The sequence below is a fragment of the Lepeophtheirus salmonis genome, chromosome 8 (assembly GCF_016086655.4).
Source record: "Lepeophtheirus salmonis chromosome 8, UVic_Lsal_1.4, whole genome shotgun sequence".
Classification (NCBI taxonomy): domain Eukaryota; kingdom Metazoa; phylum Arthropoda; class Copepoda; order Siphonostomatoida; family Caligidae; genus Lepeophtheirus; species Lepeophtheirus salmonis.
Window position 1 is genome coordinate 27887471 of NC_052138.2, and position 19679 is coordinate 27907149.

Below are 19679 nucleotides of genomic sequence, written 5' to 3' on the forward strand. Positions count from 1 at the left end.
TAAGAGAAGATTTTCTAAGTATACATACAAGCCTTCCTCGCCCCCCTACCATGATACCTTATTTTACTTTTTTAGAAATGAATTCTTTAAAAAAACTATAGTATTCATACCTATTCCTAAATAGGACTCCCAAGTCCACTACTTTTCCTTAAGTAGACAGAACCACCAATCCATCTAGACGTCTGCAACTACGCAACACCTTATGAGCTTACACTTGTTGTAGCTATGGAGTCAAAGCTCCAAGCTTTTATAGCAGATCTCATCTACCAAATATTTATTACTATAAAATCCATGACATTAATAACTAAATAAGAGTTTTTAGATACACCTATGTCGACATCAGTTGTATGATGAAATTCATAAAGTGTAAAGTCACTCATAGACTACTAGTATTTGGTGATGTGTAAATGTCATTCATGAATCTGTTTGGATAGGCATTAAACATAACGGCATGCACTATCATTGAATGATAAAATATAAATTATTATAATAGCAATGGGCAAACGATAGCAATTCTATTGAATGATGATGATATGTTGAATTAGTAGAGCTATTTGCAATTTGCTACCGCCAAAAATTATTAATAATAACAAAAACTATAACTTCACTTTAAAATTGTATATTTCTCATAAAATACAAATGATCTTTTGTCAAATGGATGTTCCTCGAAAAATAATGAGGAGGATTAATAACTAATAAGTACCCTTGTTCTCCATGTATTTATCATATCATAAAGACTTTTGTCCTGAGAATTCCTTTAATACATACATGATTTTCTTTAATCCATGCAGATATTCCTCGTTTGTTATACTCAAATGGAAAACGATTCGAACAGTTTTCTGTAAATTAAAGCAAAATATACATATATAAATCCTATATTCTTAAAGTAAAACACTAAATAATTACTTTTGCAAACTCCAAGGTATACACTCTCGCTCCCTTACCCTCTAAATCATATGTTTCTTTCTCGGGTATCTGAAAATTCAATTTACTCTAATTATAACTATGATTATTTTACACAAATCATGAATTTTAGCTCTCTACAAAGAATAGTATATCATTTATAACTAAGTACATAAAGCTTACTCCTGTGTATGTAGGTACTAAAACTAGGTTCCGATTACATAGGAACATGTTTGTACGAAGAAAAAAACAAACACACAAGTCACCATCAGCCTAGAGTCATTTTTGACGTATAATAAATACCTTCCCCCTAATTTAATTCATTTCATAAGAAGGATTAGAAATCCACTTTTGGATTTGAGATCCGAATACATATTTATGTTGTATCAATGTGCAAAATAAAAGAGTCTATATTGAGGGTAAAATAAACTCCGTTCATTTTTGAACGCCTCAACGGAAAAAATACCACTGAACGGCGTTCATTTCTTCGCTCCTTTTTTATTGCTTTCCAAAGACACCTAACTACTCCAAACTACTTATAAGAAGGATGGCGTTTTTGTAATGAAAAAAGTAAGTTTAGAAATTAGATAAGGAAAAACAGTTGATGCGTGTGCTCTTTCTTCTTTTTTGTTCATTATTTAGTGGATCGCCGTTGTGTTAACTTCTCCCTCTGAAGTAAATATTTTCGACCATCTTTGGTGTAAAGTGTTCAAAAATACGTAATAAAATAAATATATTTGAATATAAATACAATTATAATATTTTTCCAGTGCTAATGCTATTTTAAATGTTGAAAGTTTTGTCTTTATAACAGTAATTCATTTTCTCTGCATAAAATGGTATTAATGAATTAAGACCCTTATTAATATCCGCTGCCTGTTATATGATTTTTATTTTTTTTGAGGGGGGGGGGGTTGAATGAATTACTAATATAAAGAAGAGAACCTTCTACCACAACGACCTATTAAATAATGAACAAAAAAGAAGATGAAGGAATACACGCAACAACCATTTTTCCTTTTCTGATTTTTTTAAACAAAATTATGCAATAATAAACCCAAGATGGCGTTACTATCCTCGGATAACAACAATTATACCCTATTGGATTTACAAGGTGAATTCTACGAAGGGGAAGATACAATTGCATATGTAAGGAGAGAAAATGATTAAGTGAGGAAAAAAGTTATTTCGCAGCCAACTAAATTTGGAAGAACATGTTTACGTGGTCGACGTTTTGTTTAAAAAAATCAAAATAAAGAATTAGAGGAAAAAGTGTGGGGTTCCAAGACTGAAAAAATGTAGGTATTCCCATTCCGATTTATCATAATAATAAATTATAAGCATACTTCCAATAACCTTTGTACAAGATCCTCAGCTGTAACAGTCACAGTTTCATCGATGTTAATCATAACGATATTTGAATGGGGCTTAGGGCAGGAAAAGGGTGAATTCTCAAGTTCACTTATTGCTGAAATAAATAAGAAAATGATTTAAAAATATTTGTAAATGTTATAATTAACATACCTTGAGCCAAGTTTGAGCATCTTTCATGATCCTCTTTTAGTTTCTCCACATTGTTCTCGATTGCAAAAATAGCTGCCTGTGCAATGATTCCAGCTTGTCGCATCCCTCCACCAAGAGCTTTCCTCAATCTACGAGCCCTTTCGTGTAGTAAAAAGAATTTTATTATTATAACTTAAGAACAAAATGTACAAACCAGCGCTAGGTAATTTTGCCGTAAATTATTTTGTCTCAAGGATATTTTGGCTTAATATATAAATAAATGAAACGCCGTTTTTGTTATTTTTGGTTAAAATTGATGCTCTCTTGGAATTTTTTAATCAAAATATGTAAGTTCTATTACTGTAAAATGTATTAAATGGTTGTTTCCTCTTGGAAAAATGATGGAATCATCCCCGAAAATTTCAATGCATTCACCAACAAAATTTGACCATCTAATGAATTTGAACCAGAGATAAATTAGATAATAAAATGACTATAATAAGAAAATAAATAATCACTACAACGATTCGAAACGAAAAATTGAAAATCCCTTCTCTGTTAGTAATTATCATTAGACATGACGGATTATTCATACTAGAAATTGACGAAAATATATAATATGAGGCAAAAGCATAATTCCATCAATATTCTGACAGAAAACAAATATTCAATGCATTTTATTGTAATAAATATTGCATATTTTGTTTTTAACCAAAAATAAACAATAGGCCAAATGTATTAAGGAAAAATGTCCCAAGGCAAAATTACCGGGCACTGTTCAAACGTACCTCTTAATGAATTCCACTTTTCCAACAACAACTGAGCCAATTGGAGCACCTAGACTTTTACTTAAACAAATACAAGCAGAATCACACCAGGGGGACAACAATTCCTTCACAGGAACTCCGGAACTCATCCCTGCATTAAAAATCCTCGCTGCATCGCAGTGGAGAATAAGATCGTTTTTACGACACATCTCATAAGCGCCTTGAATCCAAGCTAAAGGCAATGACTTCCCACCACATTTGTTATGAGTATTTTCAATTACAAGTACTTTTGAGACGGGGTAGTGAATGTCGTCACATCTAATTAAGGACTCTGCCAATTGGAGATCGAATGTTCCATCTGGGGCATTGGGAAGTGTTCGACTGTGCACTCCACCAAACTATGTAAAATGGGGGAAATAGTAAATCTATACATGGACCCTTAAGCAGACTTTTGGTCGATTTTTTTTGCCGAAGGAAAATTTAATTTATTGATATATACGATTGTACATTTTAATTCAATTTATAGAGTGATAGGTTGATAAATAGATATTGTGCATATAATATGTAAGTCATAAAGGTAAATAATTAATGAGTGTTGTTATGCAGACAAATATTTTTTTATTAACTATATTCATTAATGATTATTATATAAACACAACAATGTGGTTCGAACGTAGTTCGAATCTTTACCACCATTAAATTACTTTAAATAAATAAACTAATATAAAAACACGTCAGCGATTCTAATGGAATAAGTGCTAATCTATTCCTTTTGTTAATTAATTAATTATCATTCGAAATGATGGATTATTCATATTGGAAAATACTCATGGATTGACGAGCAAGCAAAATATCTTGCAATAGCAGTTATTTTAATATAGACAATTACATGAAGTGTCAAATACATTTTTTGGAAGCTGTTTCTTTAGTCATTAAACACATTTATCATAATATTATTTTAAATTGAATTAAAATATACAAGCGTATATATCAATAAATTATAAATCATTTTTCGGCCAAATGTAGCCAAATGTACATTCGGCAAATAAGCCTTCGGCAAAATGTCATTCGTTAAAATATTTTCTGTCAATTGTCCTAGAACCACACGGAACAAACATGCACTTCCTTATCCCCACCCTTATTTGGTCAAACTTAAGTCTATTCTTTAGACTAGAGCATTTATTAAATGAAAGAACAATCTTGTAATGAATGTTTTAAGGAATTAAAATAGTATCTTGGGTTAAACTTTTTATTTTATGTCATCAGAATATTAATTCAAAAAAAAGTTATTTTTATGCTTTAAGATATTAATTACATAATTATTTTAATTCAATTCTAGCTTCCATTTCATTACTATTTAATAAAAAAAGAAAAAAAAATCGCCGTTTGTTTGTCATAAAAAGGAAGGAAGGAAAAGAGGTCATGTTCCATATATCAAGGTTAATAGAAATACAATGTTATACTATAACACCTGACCGACTGATGTTTGAGTTCCACCGATAAATTAAATTGGAAATTCTAGCAATAGTACCGTCATAGACTTTGAGTGGTTGCGTATTTTACAATACATCCGATTGAAAATTCTAGAAAGCCAGATTACATGATGGTCTAACCTTATAATTCTATTTTCTATTAACCTTGCCATACCTAAAGTATTATTTAATCGGTTCTATGTAATCTTTGCTGGCTACATTTTCACCGCCGGTAATTTTGCCTCCCGGGCATTTTGCCACATGACATATTCGCCGACCTTTTATGTTTTTAAATTTAGGTTCGTACGTTACCTTACGTTTTTACTGTTGAAGCATTCCTTCCTTTCTGTCAATGAAGCTTCATATATTTCTTCAAAATCAAATAAGATAAAGACTATGTCTACAGTGACACTAGTCAATTAGTTTGTTCGAAATAGACTCATGATTCCGGATCTGTGACTCCTTTTTCCTTAAAAACACTATTGCTTCTTTACTTCCTCGCAAGTATTCCATTTTTCTTTTTCTTCCGATCTATAGTCTGCGAGGTAAAATCGTGGACTTGATTTTAAATCAATCTGATTTACTTTAGGATGAATATTTTAAAATTCTAGGTTGTGTAATTAAAAGTAAGGACTATTCCGGCTAATGAACAATAAATAAACAAGCTTTCAAAAATCTACAGATTTCAGCTGGAGGCGAAAAGGCAAAGGGTGTCTGATTTGCTCCACGGCCAAGTGGGTATCGAGGAGATCATAAAGGTCTTAGGGTGTTCCTAGATATTATAAATATGGAGCCCAGGTAAGAGCCTTGAGAGGTCCCTTGGCAGTCGTACATGCCCAAAAATAAGGATCATGGAAGACTTGGATACTGTGATTACCAGAAGTCCGGCCAAGTGGATGAGGCATCATGTCAAGGCACTTCAAGGTGAGGGGTTAGACTATGATGCGGTATCTGTAGGATCAGGCCTCTTATGTACGACATTATCGGCAACGTCTTTCGACAGCAACCAATCCCAACTGGGTCAACCAAGCCAAGAAATTGTTTATTTGGTTAAAACATAATAGGTCAGTTTGGCCACTCTCCTCCCCAGACTGTTCTCCCTTCGACTATGCCATTTAAATCGTATTCGAGAAGAGAGCCTGTGCTACCCCTCACCAAAGTTTGGATAACCTCAAGGTATCTGTCGAGCAGCCGTGAGCGGCCTTCATCAAGAAGTGCAGCGGCACCCTTGGCCCAAGTTGAAGGCCATGGTTACACATAAGTAAATCATGTTGAAAAATGAAAGATATATAAATAAAGAAGTCTGCGTTGAAGCCTGAATGTTGTACTCCTTTTTCTTCTTGCAAAACTTTACCCCAGTTGTTTGCTATCAGAAAGTCCACGATTTTACGTCACACACTGTATAGCTAAGATACAATATTAAATATTATATTAAAAGTTCGAACCTAGGATATAAAACATAAAAAAAGAGTCACAGTTCCATGAGTCTATTTCGAAAGAACTCATTGTCTAGTGGCACCATAGTTGAAGAAATTGAAGATATGTAAGAAGCTCCATCGATAAAAAAAAAGAAAGAAGAATCTTTTAACAATTAAGACTAAAGCTAAAGTTCGAACCTATAATAATAAAACATATAAAGGCGGCGAATATGTCATTCTTATATTTCTCTTAGAGTCAAAATTACTAGAGATGAAATGTACGTGTAAAAATTATCATTTATATTATGGTTTTTCCCAAAAAAGGTCCCTTAAAAGTACTAAATATTAGTTCAAAATTTCTAAAAATATAATTCAATTTTGTAAAAAGGCAAGAAAAGGCCCTCATATATTTATATTTTCCCTAGTTTCCGCTCACGGTAAAATCTCCTCTAAGTGGTGCTAATTTCATAAGCCCTCCGTTTGTGAATTGGGATATTTTACTCCCCAAGACTGATAAAAATGCTAATTATTTCCTTTAAACATATATTTTATTTCTAATACTTTTCAGTATGCTCCTTAAGACATTCAATCTGATATTATTTGCAATTTTTTATATCTTGATAATGCCTTGCTTAGAATGTATTTTTATATTAGTTTTTAATCGAGGGTCAGTGAATTAAATTAACTTTTTTGTTTAAAAGTCGTTTCTTCTTTTTCTTGGATTCTTTTATATTTTAATTGTCTTTAGTTAAAAGTTTTTTCTATACCATGTGGTTCATTAAAATCTGAACACTTTGAATTTTAACTTTCAACCAGATATAATTTCTTAATGAACAGTATAATTTCAACAAAATTAATACTATAACTAGACGTGCGTATGAGCTCTCTTAATCGTTAGTGTAGCTATCCTAAGCGGCAATGATGACTTCAAGGCAGCATTGGAAGGATTGGCACCCACTGCGGATGTAGTCATCTGTATTACGTGGTGTTTAGGTGACGGATACTGCAGGCTTTGGCCTCGACATACATTCAAAAGGTGTACTCGAGGGTGTTAGCATTAGGGCTGTAAGGGACCCAAAATTGTCAAAAAAAGTTCAAAAGAATAATTCATAAGATACTTGGGATGGTTTTTTTTCAGTGTTGGTGTCAAAAGTTGCCTCTCCACTCTGACAAGGCAACTTTCCACCCACTTTTTTGATAGACAGGACTCTCTGTTGTGAAACCCCGAGATCTATTTCATGAGCACTCATGGACTTGAGGGGATTGGTCTGGGCTGTTGTCCTTAACTCCTTCGGATCTAGTTTGGTCTTTTTGACAGAGTACTTCTTCCTTTTCAACGTTTTGGACTTGCAAAGTGCGTAGACTGTGATCCTAAAGACGCCCAACAGCTTAAAGTGTCCGAAAGGAAATTCGTCGATCACATTCAAGTGTCATTTCCTCAACTTCTACGTAAACTAGAGAGCTCAGGTTTGTTTTGTGCTGTCCCTAATTGTATATGCTTTAATATATCGAAATATGAATTAATTTCAATCACTCAACCTTAATTAATTATTGAATTAGTATGTGTTCAGATTTCAATGGACCAACTTGTATATTTACGAGTACAAAATTGATAGAATACCTTTAAAAAAAGATACAAAATTTGAATGATGTAATTTTTATAACCCTAGAACTGTTAATTATATAAGTAAAAACGTTTTATTTTTGGGGTTTATTTTTTATCCAGTTCATTAACAGTGTTATAAAAAGAGTGTTCAACTAGATGTGATTATGGGTATTAGTTAGTTTTAGTTTTGATTTGGTACCTGAGCAATGTTCCCTTGTTCGTATAAATGGATATGGCTTTTATCTCCTAGAATGATTTCGCTTCCTCTTTCTCTACAATGGACCATGATACTTATTAAGTTCCCCATCGTTCCTATGAAATATGAAAATAGAGAGAAATATAAACTGAGAAGAAGAACAAGGAAATGGAAGCCAATCCCTCTATTAAATAAATGTTTGAATCAAACATTCAAACAAGTTTAAATATAATGTATAATCTATCTATGATTATTATGTTATATCATATACTAAAAGTATTTCTTTTGCAAGGACAACAAGGGTGGTTGTAGGTCATTTTGCTGTATTACATGTTCGCCGCCTTTTTATGGTTTTGTAGTATAGATTCTATTTATAGTTTTAGTCTTTACATATCCTCCTTCTATTGATGAAGTTTCCTACATTTCTTCAATCACTAACTAATGGGTTGATCTTATCTTGTGGTACATATTTGATTATTTTTAATTTTTCAAGAGTAAAATTTAAACGAGAGGTTATGTAAGGACATTTATTTAACAAAATTATCTGAAAATAGTGCTCGGCTCAACTTTTATCCAATTTGTGAGCCCTCAACTCTAATAATGGCCTCAATACGAGACCTAAATTCCTTGCCGGTCCGGACTCTATAGTCAGACTCGAGCTTGGTCCTCTCCTTCTTGATTGTAGCCTCTAGAGACTGTGTGATACTCCAGTCTGGAGAGGAAGGTGGCCACATGGAGAAGTCCTAAAAGTCTGAAAAGTTTTCACTCAGGAAGACCTGGGTCTTAGCTGTGCGATTACACGGAGCTCCTTCTTCAGTGAAAACAAAATTATTGCCGAAATTTTCTTTAGCTCAAGGATGCAGAAGTTTGATATTAGTATCGAATATTGAGCCGGAAAATGGGATGGCAGACTTTGCATGTGGTGGTTAGAATGCCCTACGCCAACGTTCCGGCTCGATTTTTTGTTCTGGAGATATGTATCACGGAAGCTGACCCGAGCTCCTTGGGTATGGTAATGGGGGACATGTCACGTGAGAGAAGCTTCAAAATGTCACTCATTTGTTGCTCCATTTTACACATTCTTTTTTGTTTTGTTTTTAATTGAGTCGAAACTTTACGCAAGGAATCTTGAGTAATAAAACCTATCTTTCACCGAGTTTGAAGACAATCGACGAATAAAAATCCGATTTAGTAAAAATCGAATTATGAGTATCACTAATAAGATCAACTCTGTATGGGGCCACTAGGCAATGAGTCCTTTCAAACGATCAGTGACTTCTTACTCTTTCGTCCTTATAAATAATACTCTTTCTATATTTCTTCACTATTTTGTTTTTATTTTCTGATCTACACCTTCAGTCTTTACTGTTGTATCTCAGCTAAAGTTCAAACCTATAATATAAAAATATGGAAAGGCGGCAAATATGTTATACGCAAAATCTCGGAGAGGCGAAAATGTTCTTGGCAAAATGAATTTTTCATGAATTAGGGGGGTGACCAAACGATCACACACGGAATCTAAAAAAGTCGAACAGATCAGTCTCAAATTTAGCAAGTGGATGTAAAAACTAACAAAACATGTTCCTATGATTTTTTGGAGGGCTTGGGGGTCATTAAGAGACTGTTTTTGACAGAAATAAAACCTCATTTTCCTACATAAAATGGACATATACCTATTCAATAAATCTTGATTAAACTCCATCATATGGTCTTGAGAATATAAGAAGACATACCACTTACATTGAATACTACTTGATGCCAATGATAAACAGTGATATTTGAATTAAGTTTAAGTAAAATGCACTGGAAATCCATATGAAATTATTTTTTGATCAATTAGGGACGAAAAAGAGAAAGATATCTCAATTTTTCAACTTCATTTATTGCTTACAATATGGGAATAAAGTTATATAATTATGTCATTACATATTTTTAATAGATCCTAATGTCAGATCATGGATTACTCAACATCTAGATAAGCTATTCACTTTAAGTGAACTTAACTGGGTTAATAAATTTATGGTAAGATATATAATAAAACTAGGTATTAGAGAAATATATTTTTGGTAGACAGTAAGGTTTAAAGTCCTATTATTTATAGGTACTATTTTGACATACAATAGTTTACTATTTTCCTTAATGTAAATGAAAAAAGGTTTTCATTTTTATACCTAAGGGTCCATTAAAATCTCTGAATACTTTGAATTTTAATCTTCAACCATATATAATTTCTACAAAATTAATACTATAAATAGATGTGTGTCGCAGAATTTCAGGTTTGTTTTGTTTTGTAACTAATTGTTTATGCTTTAATATATCAAAATATGAATTAATTTCATCACTCAAACTTTTTTAATTATTGAATTAGTAAATGTTCAGATTTTAATGTACCACCCTATTGAACTTGGTAATTTAGTCCCTCAAAATGACCGACATCAACAATGCTGACATCATTTGAAAACGCTCTATTGTTAAACAGCAAATAAATCCCACAATTACTGAATAATAATTGTCATTGTTGGGAAGAACTGTCGAACTGATATCAGTAAGCTATGAGCTAACGAAAAAATGTACATTATCCATTAGGTGGTGTGACTTTCTGTAGCTGGGATAATATAAGAAGAGATTGCTTGAGGGGGCAGGCGTCTCCTCTATCTGATAATGATAATTATCATTCAGGTAGTTGTAATATTTTGTCACAATTCAGCACCACTCTCTGTCGCCTTATTTACAAACTAATTTAAGTAAACAACACTCATGCCTAGTGATGAAAATCGTGTGTATAAGGGTTATGCTAAAAAAAAATGTGGTAACTTTTACAATTTGAATAATGTTTTGGAGGAGATCAGCTATAATGAGCTGTTACAAGGTAGGAGGAGGGGAAGATGGAAATAAACAAGGATTTAAGAAAGAATTACTCCGATGTAGATCCTTAATTCTGCTCCGAGTCCAACAAGGACTTACAATTATAATCGACCACCAAATCATCAAGGTTACTCTCCGTCTTTTATGCGTAAATACCAATGTAAATCAGGTTTTGAATCTAATTGAATCTACTAGGAAAGGAATTTCACTACTCAGGAGATATATAAAAATGACAACTGCCAAGTAAAATTCATTCTTCTGATTTCCAATAAAAAAAAGGCCAGTTAAAAAAATCACACAATTTTCATACCATGGCTCTATTCATTTTAAGCACTTTTTTCACTTTTCTTTTTGAAGGAAAGGCTGCGAGATACAATATAGGCAACGACATACACAAATATCCTAGCCAGTACGTATGATAGATTCTAGTTCCTTGATTAATACATAAAAATAAAATACATTTCGCTTCAGGTTATTTGTTCTAATTAACAGTCACCTTTCAATAGTATAGAGGATTCGTTACGAAATGTCACATTTAATGATAAATAATATACAATAGAGAACTAACAGCCGGTAGTAGGAAATATTTGTTATTTTATAGTCCTATTTTTTTTTGTTTTTTTTTATTAAAAAAAATAATAATTTAATTCGGAGGACTTAGCATGTTTTTTTAAGGATTAAAAATAAAGAAATCCTAATTACTAGTGCTGGATACCAAAACCGAAAATTTACAGAAAATTATTCCAACTTGTCCTCATGAATAATATTTTAGAAAAATGGATTAAACTCGAATGATCAAAACTCCCTGCATTGAATAATCACAAAATCCATTGAAAAAAACAAAAAAAAACATTGGAGGCCGTTCAAAACTTGCTTGAGCAAACCATGATATATATATTTATTCTAGCAAATTAATTTAGCACCGAGTTAGATGGAAATCATGGCGAAATGTAATTGGTGGAGTTGATATTTTTGAAAGGGAAAAACAGTAACTGGTAATTTTACGACGATTTTTGTTGCCTCGAGGAGATTTTGCCGCATGATATATGTGCCAATGTTAATAGAACAAGGATAGACAACAAGAAAATGGCTGGACGAACGCAGCAGATTGATTTAAATACATATCTTTCTCTTTCTGGTTACGTCATTGGGACGAGTCCTGGTTATTCATGATACTACATAAATTTAAAAAGTAAAAACTGAAATAAACGATATGATTATCACAGAAGTGGCTAATCTATATTTCTAAATTCTGGCTTTATCCGTATTGAATTCTTCTTCTCTTTAACAAGACAAAATCCAAGCCTTCCCTCTGGCAAGGTCTTTCGGGAATCGGCGGTGTGAAAAGCCTCTTGGGTTTTACAAATAGCCACTGCAAAGACTCTTAGTTTTATTTAACTTATTAAATTAAGTAGATGAAACATCAAAAATATTATGAGATATTATTTACTAACATGTGTTACGTCTATGTTCTAATATGTATTTATTAAATTTAAAAACTTACTTTTGACATTATATTTAGTAAGATATCGCTTCAGAAATATCGAGTAACCACAAATTTGTACTTTTAAAGTTTTTGTAGTATTAATAACTTTTCCCAATGACGTCATCAGAAATAATAAAAGAGATATATTTATTTTATTAATCTGCCGTACTTGCTGCTGAACCTTGTTCTTATAACATTGATATGCGCCTCCTTTTTATGTTATCAGTTCGAGCTTTACTTTTGTATCTCGAACAGATTAATTATATAGCTAGAAGAAGATTTAAAAAGGAAAATAATGATGAAATAATTATTAATAAATAAGAGTACAAAGGAATAGCCAATGAGTTCTAATAATATCTGGAGGAGCACAAGCTCCAATCACGCAACCTGTTATGCTGAAAAACATCATTTTTGATGAGAAACCCCTGTTAGTTAACTCATATAAACTTTGTACAATTATAAAGCTATATTATTTTGTCGGAGTTTGTAATCATCACGTGGTATTTTAATCAACTCTTCCATTTTGGGATAATATTTGAAATCCCAAAAACGATGATTTGACTAAATATATATATACAAATCAAAGAAGAACTTAATAATAAAATAATGTAAAATTCATTCATCAATGGTTGATAAATGACGAAGTCAATCATGTTGATATATAATTTTCCTTTTTATTCTTCTTCTAGCTATATAAATAATTTGATGATGAACTCATATAATTTAAGAGGATTTTTCAGCCATAAAGAACTGGGTCCTTATGAGGAGCACCACTCATTCTCTGAGAGAAATTACTTAGCTTTAGTTATGTCATCTACTGTATTCTTAGAATACAAACCCCTAAAAAGTTATGCTCATTTCATTAATGTAATGGAAACCTAATTGATCGTGACACATTTTATCATAAAATTTGTGAAGTCACGTATAAATAAAAAAAAAAAATTATATTTTGTTAATCATGGTTCTTTGCGTATAAATGAAATATTAAAAAGATTTTAAAAAAAATCTAAAATTATCTATTATTTTATTAATAACTAGTAAAGTGATACCGGGCATTGGTCGGACCAAGGAAGGAGCGTGAAATAACAATGACAAAGGTCAACGTAATTTTTCCTTAATGTTTAGACCCCTTCGGTGTGGGCGAGCCTTATAAAATAGCGCATGTATATTTATGTGTTATTATGAATTTTTTTTTTAAACTTGTGTTATAAAAACAAATAAAATGGCGACATATATGTATGGAAAAATGTATCTAGATTAAAATTCATATTTTATTTTTGTTAAAAAATTGGCAAATCGAAATTCACTAAGAAAATTGTACAAAACTTTTTTGCATTATTTTTACTAAAAAAGAAAAAAAGAAGTAGTTAATAGTATTTAAAGTAATTGTAATGAGGAACACAATCCTACCTATATTTTTCTTACTTGCAAAAACAAAAAAGTTATTTAGAATAATGTCGTCGAAAAAATAAGCTTCAATAACAGGCTCATTTTTTCAAATATTGCAAAAATTATGAAATAAATGTTCTGGAAATTAAAAATACTAATTAATGGTAAGTTTTAAATTAGATATCTGTAAATTGATGTTTGATGAAAAAAAAAAAAAAAAAATTATTCAGAAAATGACAGGTATCTCTGTTAAACAACAATTTTTATTTGTTTTATACAAATTCAAAATCCACAGCTCTTCACAAAAATTAAATTTCTTGAAAAAAAAAAATTTAAAAAAAAATTTCAAATATAATAATAATATTTTTAGTAAAAAATTGAAACATATACATATGTTTTCAAAAAATTATATTTTTTCGAAAAAAAATAAATTTCAATATTAAAATTTTTTGAAAAAAAATTTCATACATAAAATTTTTGGAGAAGAATTAAATTAAATTTTTAAATATTAAATTCTCTATTTTAAAAAAGTCCTTAATTTGGGGAAGGGGTATACAGCCACTCACGCCCACGCCCTGTGGACGCCCCTGCTACCATATATTCAAATTGACTTAATAGTGGAACTTAGATTATAACAATTCATTAAAAATTATTTTTTCAATATTCACAAATTCAAACTCGATAACTTTTAATCCAACACTACTAATTACCAATGTTGAAAAGAGTAGCTCCATCAATCAGACGAAATATCAACATTATTGTTACTTATTTGTAGTGATGTCCTGCGAGCTGAATTTTGCTGCTCGGGTATTTCCGAGCTTATAAAAAACACACACGAGGAATTACGAGCTATACCCGTTACTCGTCTGAAAACTCGTTACTTATTACTCTCATCGGTATTAAACTTTCAATTTTTCCCTAACTGATAATTTTGGGTTGATAAAAAACAAAAAATCATTGATTTAGGGGGGAAGGGTAGAACCCCTCCAGCCCCCCCCCCCTGCAGACGCCCCTGACATTACTTAGCACTTTTTTAGTTCTAACTAATTCGTCAGTCAAAAAATCATATTTTTTAATAGGATTATTCGTAATTTGTCATTTAAAAATTGTTTCTTCCTCTCTAATATTCAGTAATATTAAGATTCACATTCTTAACCGGCTCGGATGAAGTAGCTTTCTTCCTCTTGTGGAAACATAACTTTTTGAATCCGAATTAAAAAAAATTAATTTTTGAGGATTTACATACTTTAATATTCTCAAAAAAAGAAAAGGGAGGAGAAACATAATTTTTGACGAGTTACGAGTAAAAGTCAAACTCGAGTACCAATTTACGAGTTTTCGTGACACATCACAACTTATTTGAAAAAATATAAGGAGAGGCATGAATTCAACCTATGTATTAAACACATACATAGATAATACATGAATAAGGAAATGCGAATCTCATGAATGATTATAAGTAATTATTTTTATTAGTACGTGTGGTCATCCGCAGAAAATTTCAATGCTCTCTCTGTTTCTATTCAAGGAAAAATAAAAGAATATTTGATTTAGCAAGATTTTTATTCTAATTATGTTGAATTAGGGTTGGTTATAGGGGCACGTGCCCCTGTCTTCTTTCTTGACTGGATAAGAAAGGTCATTTGAAAAATTAAACTAAAAGGCTCCGTATTTTATATTTTTTTAAAAGTGAAAATATTTTTGCAAAAATCAAATTTTAAAAATGTTTAGGAAGAAAATGTATCCACTCATTTATTTATGCCCCTGTCCCCGCACATACCAACACAGTTTGGGGGCAAAAAGTAAAGGGGTGTCAGATTTGCCCCACACCAAAGGAGATCATGGGGTCCTCCAGGAGTCTTGTTTACAAGATTTAAAGTTATAATGTCTTCAGGTCAGAGCCTTGCAAGGTCTTGTGGCAGCAGTAGACTCCTCAAAATCGGTATCGTGGGGGACGTGGGCAACATAATTAACAGAAGCCCGGCGTAGTTGATGAGGCGCATGTCTAGGCTCTTAATGTATGTGATTGGACAGTGAGGAGGCATTTGCATTAGGGAAGACCACTTATGTACGAAAACATCAGCAACTCAATCGCCAATTGGGTGAAGATAAATTGTTGATTTGGATAAACCATAAACGCCGTTTTATGTCGCCTCCTCTCTAGACTGTTCCCCCCATCGACTATGGCATTTGGGGTGCAGTTGAGAAAAAAACCTGTGCCACCCCTGATTTAAAGGTCTCCGTCAGGCCTTATCATGAAAAAAATAGTCTATTTTTTGTTATGAAAATGTTCACGATTATACCTCACACACTGTATCGTTGAAATTCTTGGATATCTTATCTCATTTCACAAATTTGAATAATAAGCGTATAATTACGTCAAATCTGTCTGAAATATTGGGGAGTATATATTTATGAAGTAAAAATAAATATGGATTTTCTTGATTTTTGTTCAAAATTGTCTTTATGTTGATTTACCACATACACAGTTTTAATTTATATGAATAATTTATTTTCATTTGAAGTTGATCTTCAAAAAAAGAGTATTTGTCCCACATAAAGATGTCTGGGTAAAAAAGGACTGTTGATCGCTACAATATATCACAGTATTCGTGATTATTATAATTCAACTTGATAGAAATTCAATTTGATGTTTGTTACGTTAAACGGTTAATTAATGAACTTTATGGAAGGGCCTATAAATTGCAACATGTAGAGGGCTGGTCAGTAAAATGTGGACTGTTAATTAATATTAATTTTATCATAAATATAGGAAGGTTTAGTGATCATTTTTTGACATTCTTAAAAATATAATTCTGTTTCAGCTATCCTTTATGCACAAACAAAGAAGAAGATCAAGGATGATCCCACCAAATCGACGAATCGCTTAGCCAACAACTTCTCCGTGGCTACTAGGGCCATTAAGAGGGTTATGAATGCCAATTTGGGATTGCCCTCATACACGAAGACTCCACGCCACCTTCTGACAGAGTTCATGAAGGCCAGGAGGTTCGAGAGTCAACATTTTGCTCCCAACCCCTCTATGTTTTCCATTAACTAATTATGGTACAAAATTGGATACAATTGACTAGTATTTTAAACTTATAAAATCAAATATGGTTCAAGTTTTATTCTTATTAAAAAAAAGATATATGTCCCACTTAATTTTTCCAATTTTTCATACATAATAGTTATGAATCATAGTCAGTCCCTAATAAATAGTTAATCCACATAAAAATGTGTAGAGTGATCTTTTTTTTACGATAGAGTGAATACCATCCTCACAAAAGAAATGAATTGTATGAAAAAAAACAAAGACATTTTAAAAATGTATTGAACAACCTCTGAAGCCCATATATATTTTTTTTCTAATGGACAATTTGCCCAACAAGCATTTGGCCGAGAGGATTGTATATTTTAATTCAATTTAAAATTATAGTATCATAAGTAGATATGGTACATATAATATATGTCACGTAAGATAAATTAATGAGGTTTTTTTTTTTGCAGAAAAATATTTTTTTTATTAATTATATTAATTAATGATCATTATATAAACACAACACAGTAGCATGTGGTTCGAATCTAGCTCTTTACCGTTGTAACACTTTAAATATATTAAAAATTAGGAAACAAGATAGCAATTCGAATGGAAGAATTGCTAATTACTTCTTTATTAATTAATTATCATTCGACATGATGGATTATTCCTAAAAAAATTATCCCAAATAAAAATCCTTAATTACCTAATATAACATATCAACAATAAGCTATTTATCATACTATCATTTTAAATTGAAACAATCTTATAGCTTTTTTGGCCAAAATGGATAAAAAAGAGCTTAAAATGACCATTTAATGCAAAATGCAAAATATATATTTCTATTGGAAAATTCGAGTCATTAATTAAATATAACACTTAAGGACATTTATTGAGCCGATTCCAATAACCGATTCCGATAAAAAGCCAATTTTTGCCGATTTCAATACATTGTCTCACCATTATATACAATGTTTTTTCATCACGTAATACATTTTGGTAGAATCCAAGCGAAAACGGGCTTCAAATGACCATAATTTATTCAAAAATTGCAGTTGGAAATTCGTGTTTTAATAATTATAATAACAATTTGAGGATCATCAATATATTAAATATCATTTTTCTGCCAAATGTACCAAACGGTCTAGGATTATTTGACCCTATTAATGGCGTATAATTATCTCTATAGTGACTCAAATCAGGCCTTCCCAATAAAAAATCCCTGATTATGGAATTAGCACACGCTATCTACATTAAATAATTGATAAACTTACCAGATGGAACAAAAAGCCCAGCCTCCATTCCAGCAATCTCCGCAACCATTTTTTCCAATTTAATAGCTGTAGGATCCTCCCCATAAACATCATCACCGACAAGAGCCTCACTTAGACTCTTTCTCATAGCCTTACACGGCACTGTTTGCGTGTCTGATCTGAGATCCACGTTTAATATGGAGCCTCGTCCCTCCTTTTTAGCTCCCAAAATGGACGTCATACTACTAGACGATGTTGCACTATTTTGATGATTTGAGCCGTAGGAAAGAAGTGATGCACTGTTGGACAAACGACATTTTGAAGAAGTGTTGTTGATACATGTTCTGAAGGGGGGGTGGAAGAAGGATTAGATACCGGGTGAGATTCAAGTTCAACATATTATTTTGATTTGCTCTATGTATTTCATGAGCTTCGCATATTTCTGTTATAAATAATCGAAAAACATCCTTCAAAAAGGAAAAATCAAACCTGTTTTTTTTTTGTTTTTTGTGGGAGCTCTCATTTTGATTATTACCTGTACTTTCTTGTTACTTTTTTGTTTAAAAATACATGCTATGAAGACTTTACAAGGGGGAAATAGTCAAGGGTGCACTCAGTAAGGGAGTTTTACAGTACAAAAGTCTTCTTTATGTGATGTCAATAACTTTCTGTATTTCGACAAACAAGTATTATGTATTCAATAATAAATGATAAACAGGGTCAAATTATAATATTATGAATATTTAGTTGATAATATTATCGTTTCCCGACCACCATGTTATGCTAGAGATATGAAAAAACATCATTTCCTTTATATTTAATTATGAATACAATCTGTTAGCAGGGGCGTCTGCAGGGGTTGGCTAGAAGGGCTGTAACCCCCTCTCCCACAAAAAAAGGCAAAGAAAAAAAATGAATTTTTGTTTTTTAATATATATTTTTTTTGGTGAGGATGAAAAAAATTTAGGCGAAAATAGGGAAAAAAATAATTTAAAAAAAAAAAATTAATATATAAATTATTTTTCCATAAAATTTAATTTTCAGTTAATTTCTATGGATTTTTGAAATTTTTTGCAAAAAGTTTAACATTTGAAATATAATTTTAGAATTTTTTTCCCAGAAAAATTAAATTTCCCTTGAATAGCTTTGGATATTTGAAATATTTTTCCAAAAAATTTAATATTTGAATTATAATTTTTGAAATTTTGGCAAAATATTAAATATTTTGTGAATAGCTGTGGATTTTTGAAATTCTCCCTCCCCCTCCCCCAATATAATACTCCAGACGCTCCTGGTTAGTCGAAAAAAATGCTGGGATGGAATTTTTAGCAGAGGAAAAATTAGAGGTGGACTCGGTAAGGGCCGAGCTTGAAAGCCCACCTTCCGAATTTTATTTTGCCAAGCCTGAAAAACCTGTATTCCGAACACTCCAGCCCGACATTTATTTCTTATTTAAAATATTTCGATGACGTCATCCTCAGTTTGAAGCCTTATTAAAAAAAAGAGCTAAGGAAATGACGAAAAATTATGAAGACATACAACGATACAAAAATAATAACAGGATCGATTAATTAATTGAAATATCGTTGGTGATATTAAATCAAATTATGACTTAATAGGAATATAATCTTTTTAGATCGTATTTTTTATGAATTTTTATGAACACCTGAAATGTCTCGTCAACCAACCTTCAATGTTAGAAATTAAAAAAATAGGCGGGTTTATAAGATTGAAAAGTCATAAAAACAATTAAACAAGTTTATCAATATTTAAAGCCTCAA

General features: G+C 31.5%; 1 protein-coding gene across 1 annotated transcript; it reads right to left on the bottom strand.

The window, feature by feature from the left end:
• Window positions 1-603: 603 nt before the first annotated feature.
• Window positions 604-18350, bottom strand: LOC121123708 (uncharacterized). The gene is made up of 7 exons (XM_040718831.2): window positions 17920-18350; window positions 7869-7981; window positions 3195-3571; window positions 2428-2564; window positions 2250-2371; window positions 907-975; window positions 604-839 (listed from the first exon to the last, which is right to left on the bottom strand). The coding sequence occupies exons 1-7, from the start codon at window positions 18137-18139 to the stop codon at window positions 729-731; spliced, it is 1149 nt and encodes a 382-aa protein (XP_040574765.1). The 5' UTR covers window positions 18140-18350; the 3' UTR covers window positions 604-728.
• Window positions 18351-19679: the final 1329 nt, after the last annotated feature.

Excerpts from the sequence above, each read along its gene's own strand:
- LOC121123708 (XM_040718831.2), bottom strand. The coding sequence starts at position 18,139 with ATGACGTCCATTTTGGGAGCTAAAAAGGAGGGACGAGGCTCCATATTA. Across the intron at positions 7,982-17,919 it reads TGGGCTTTTTGTTCCATCTG|GAACGATGGGGAACTTAATA; the intron begins GTAAGTTTATCA and ends CATATTTCATAG. Across the intron at positions 840-906 it reads ATACCTTGGAGTTTGCAAAA|AAAACTGTTCGAATCGTTTT; the intron begins GTAATTATTTAG and ends TTTAATTTACAG.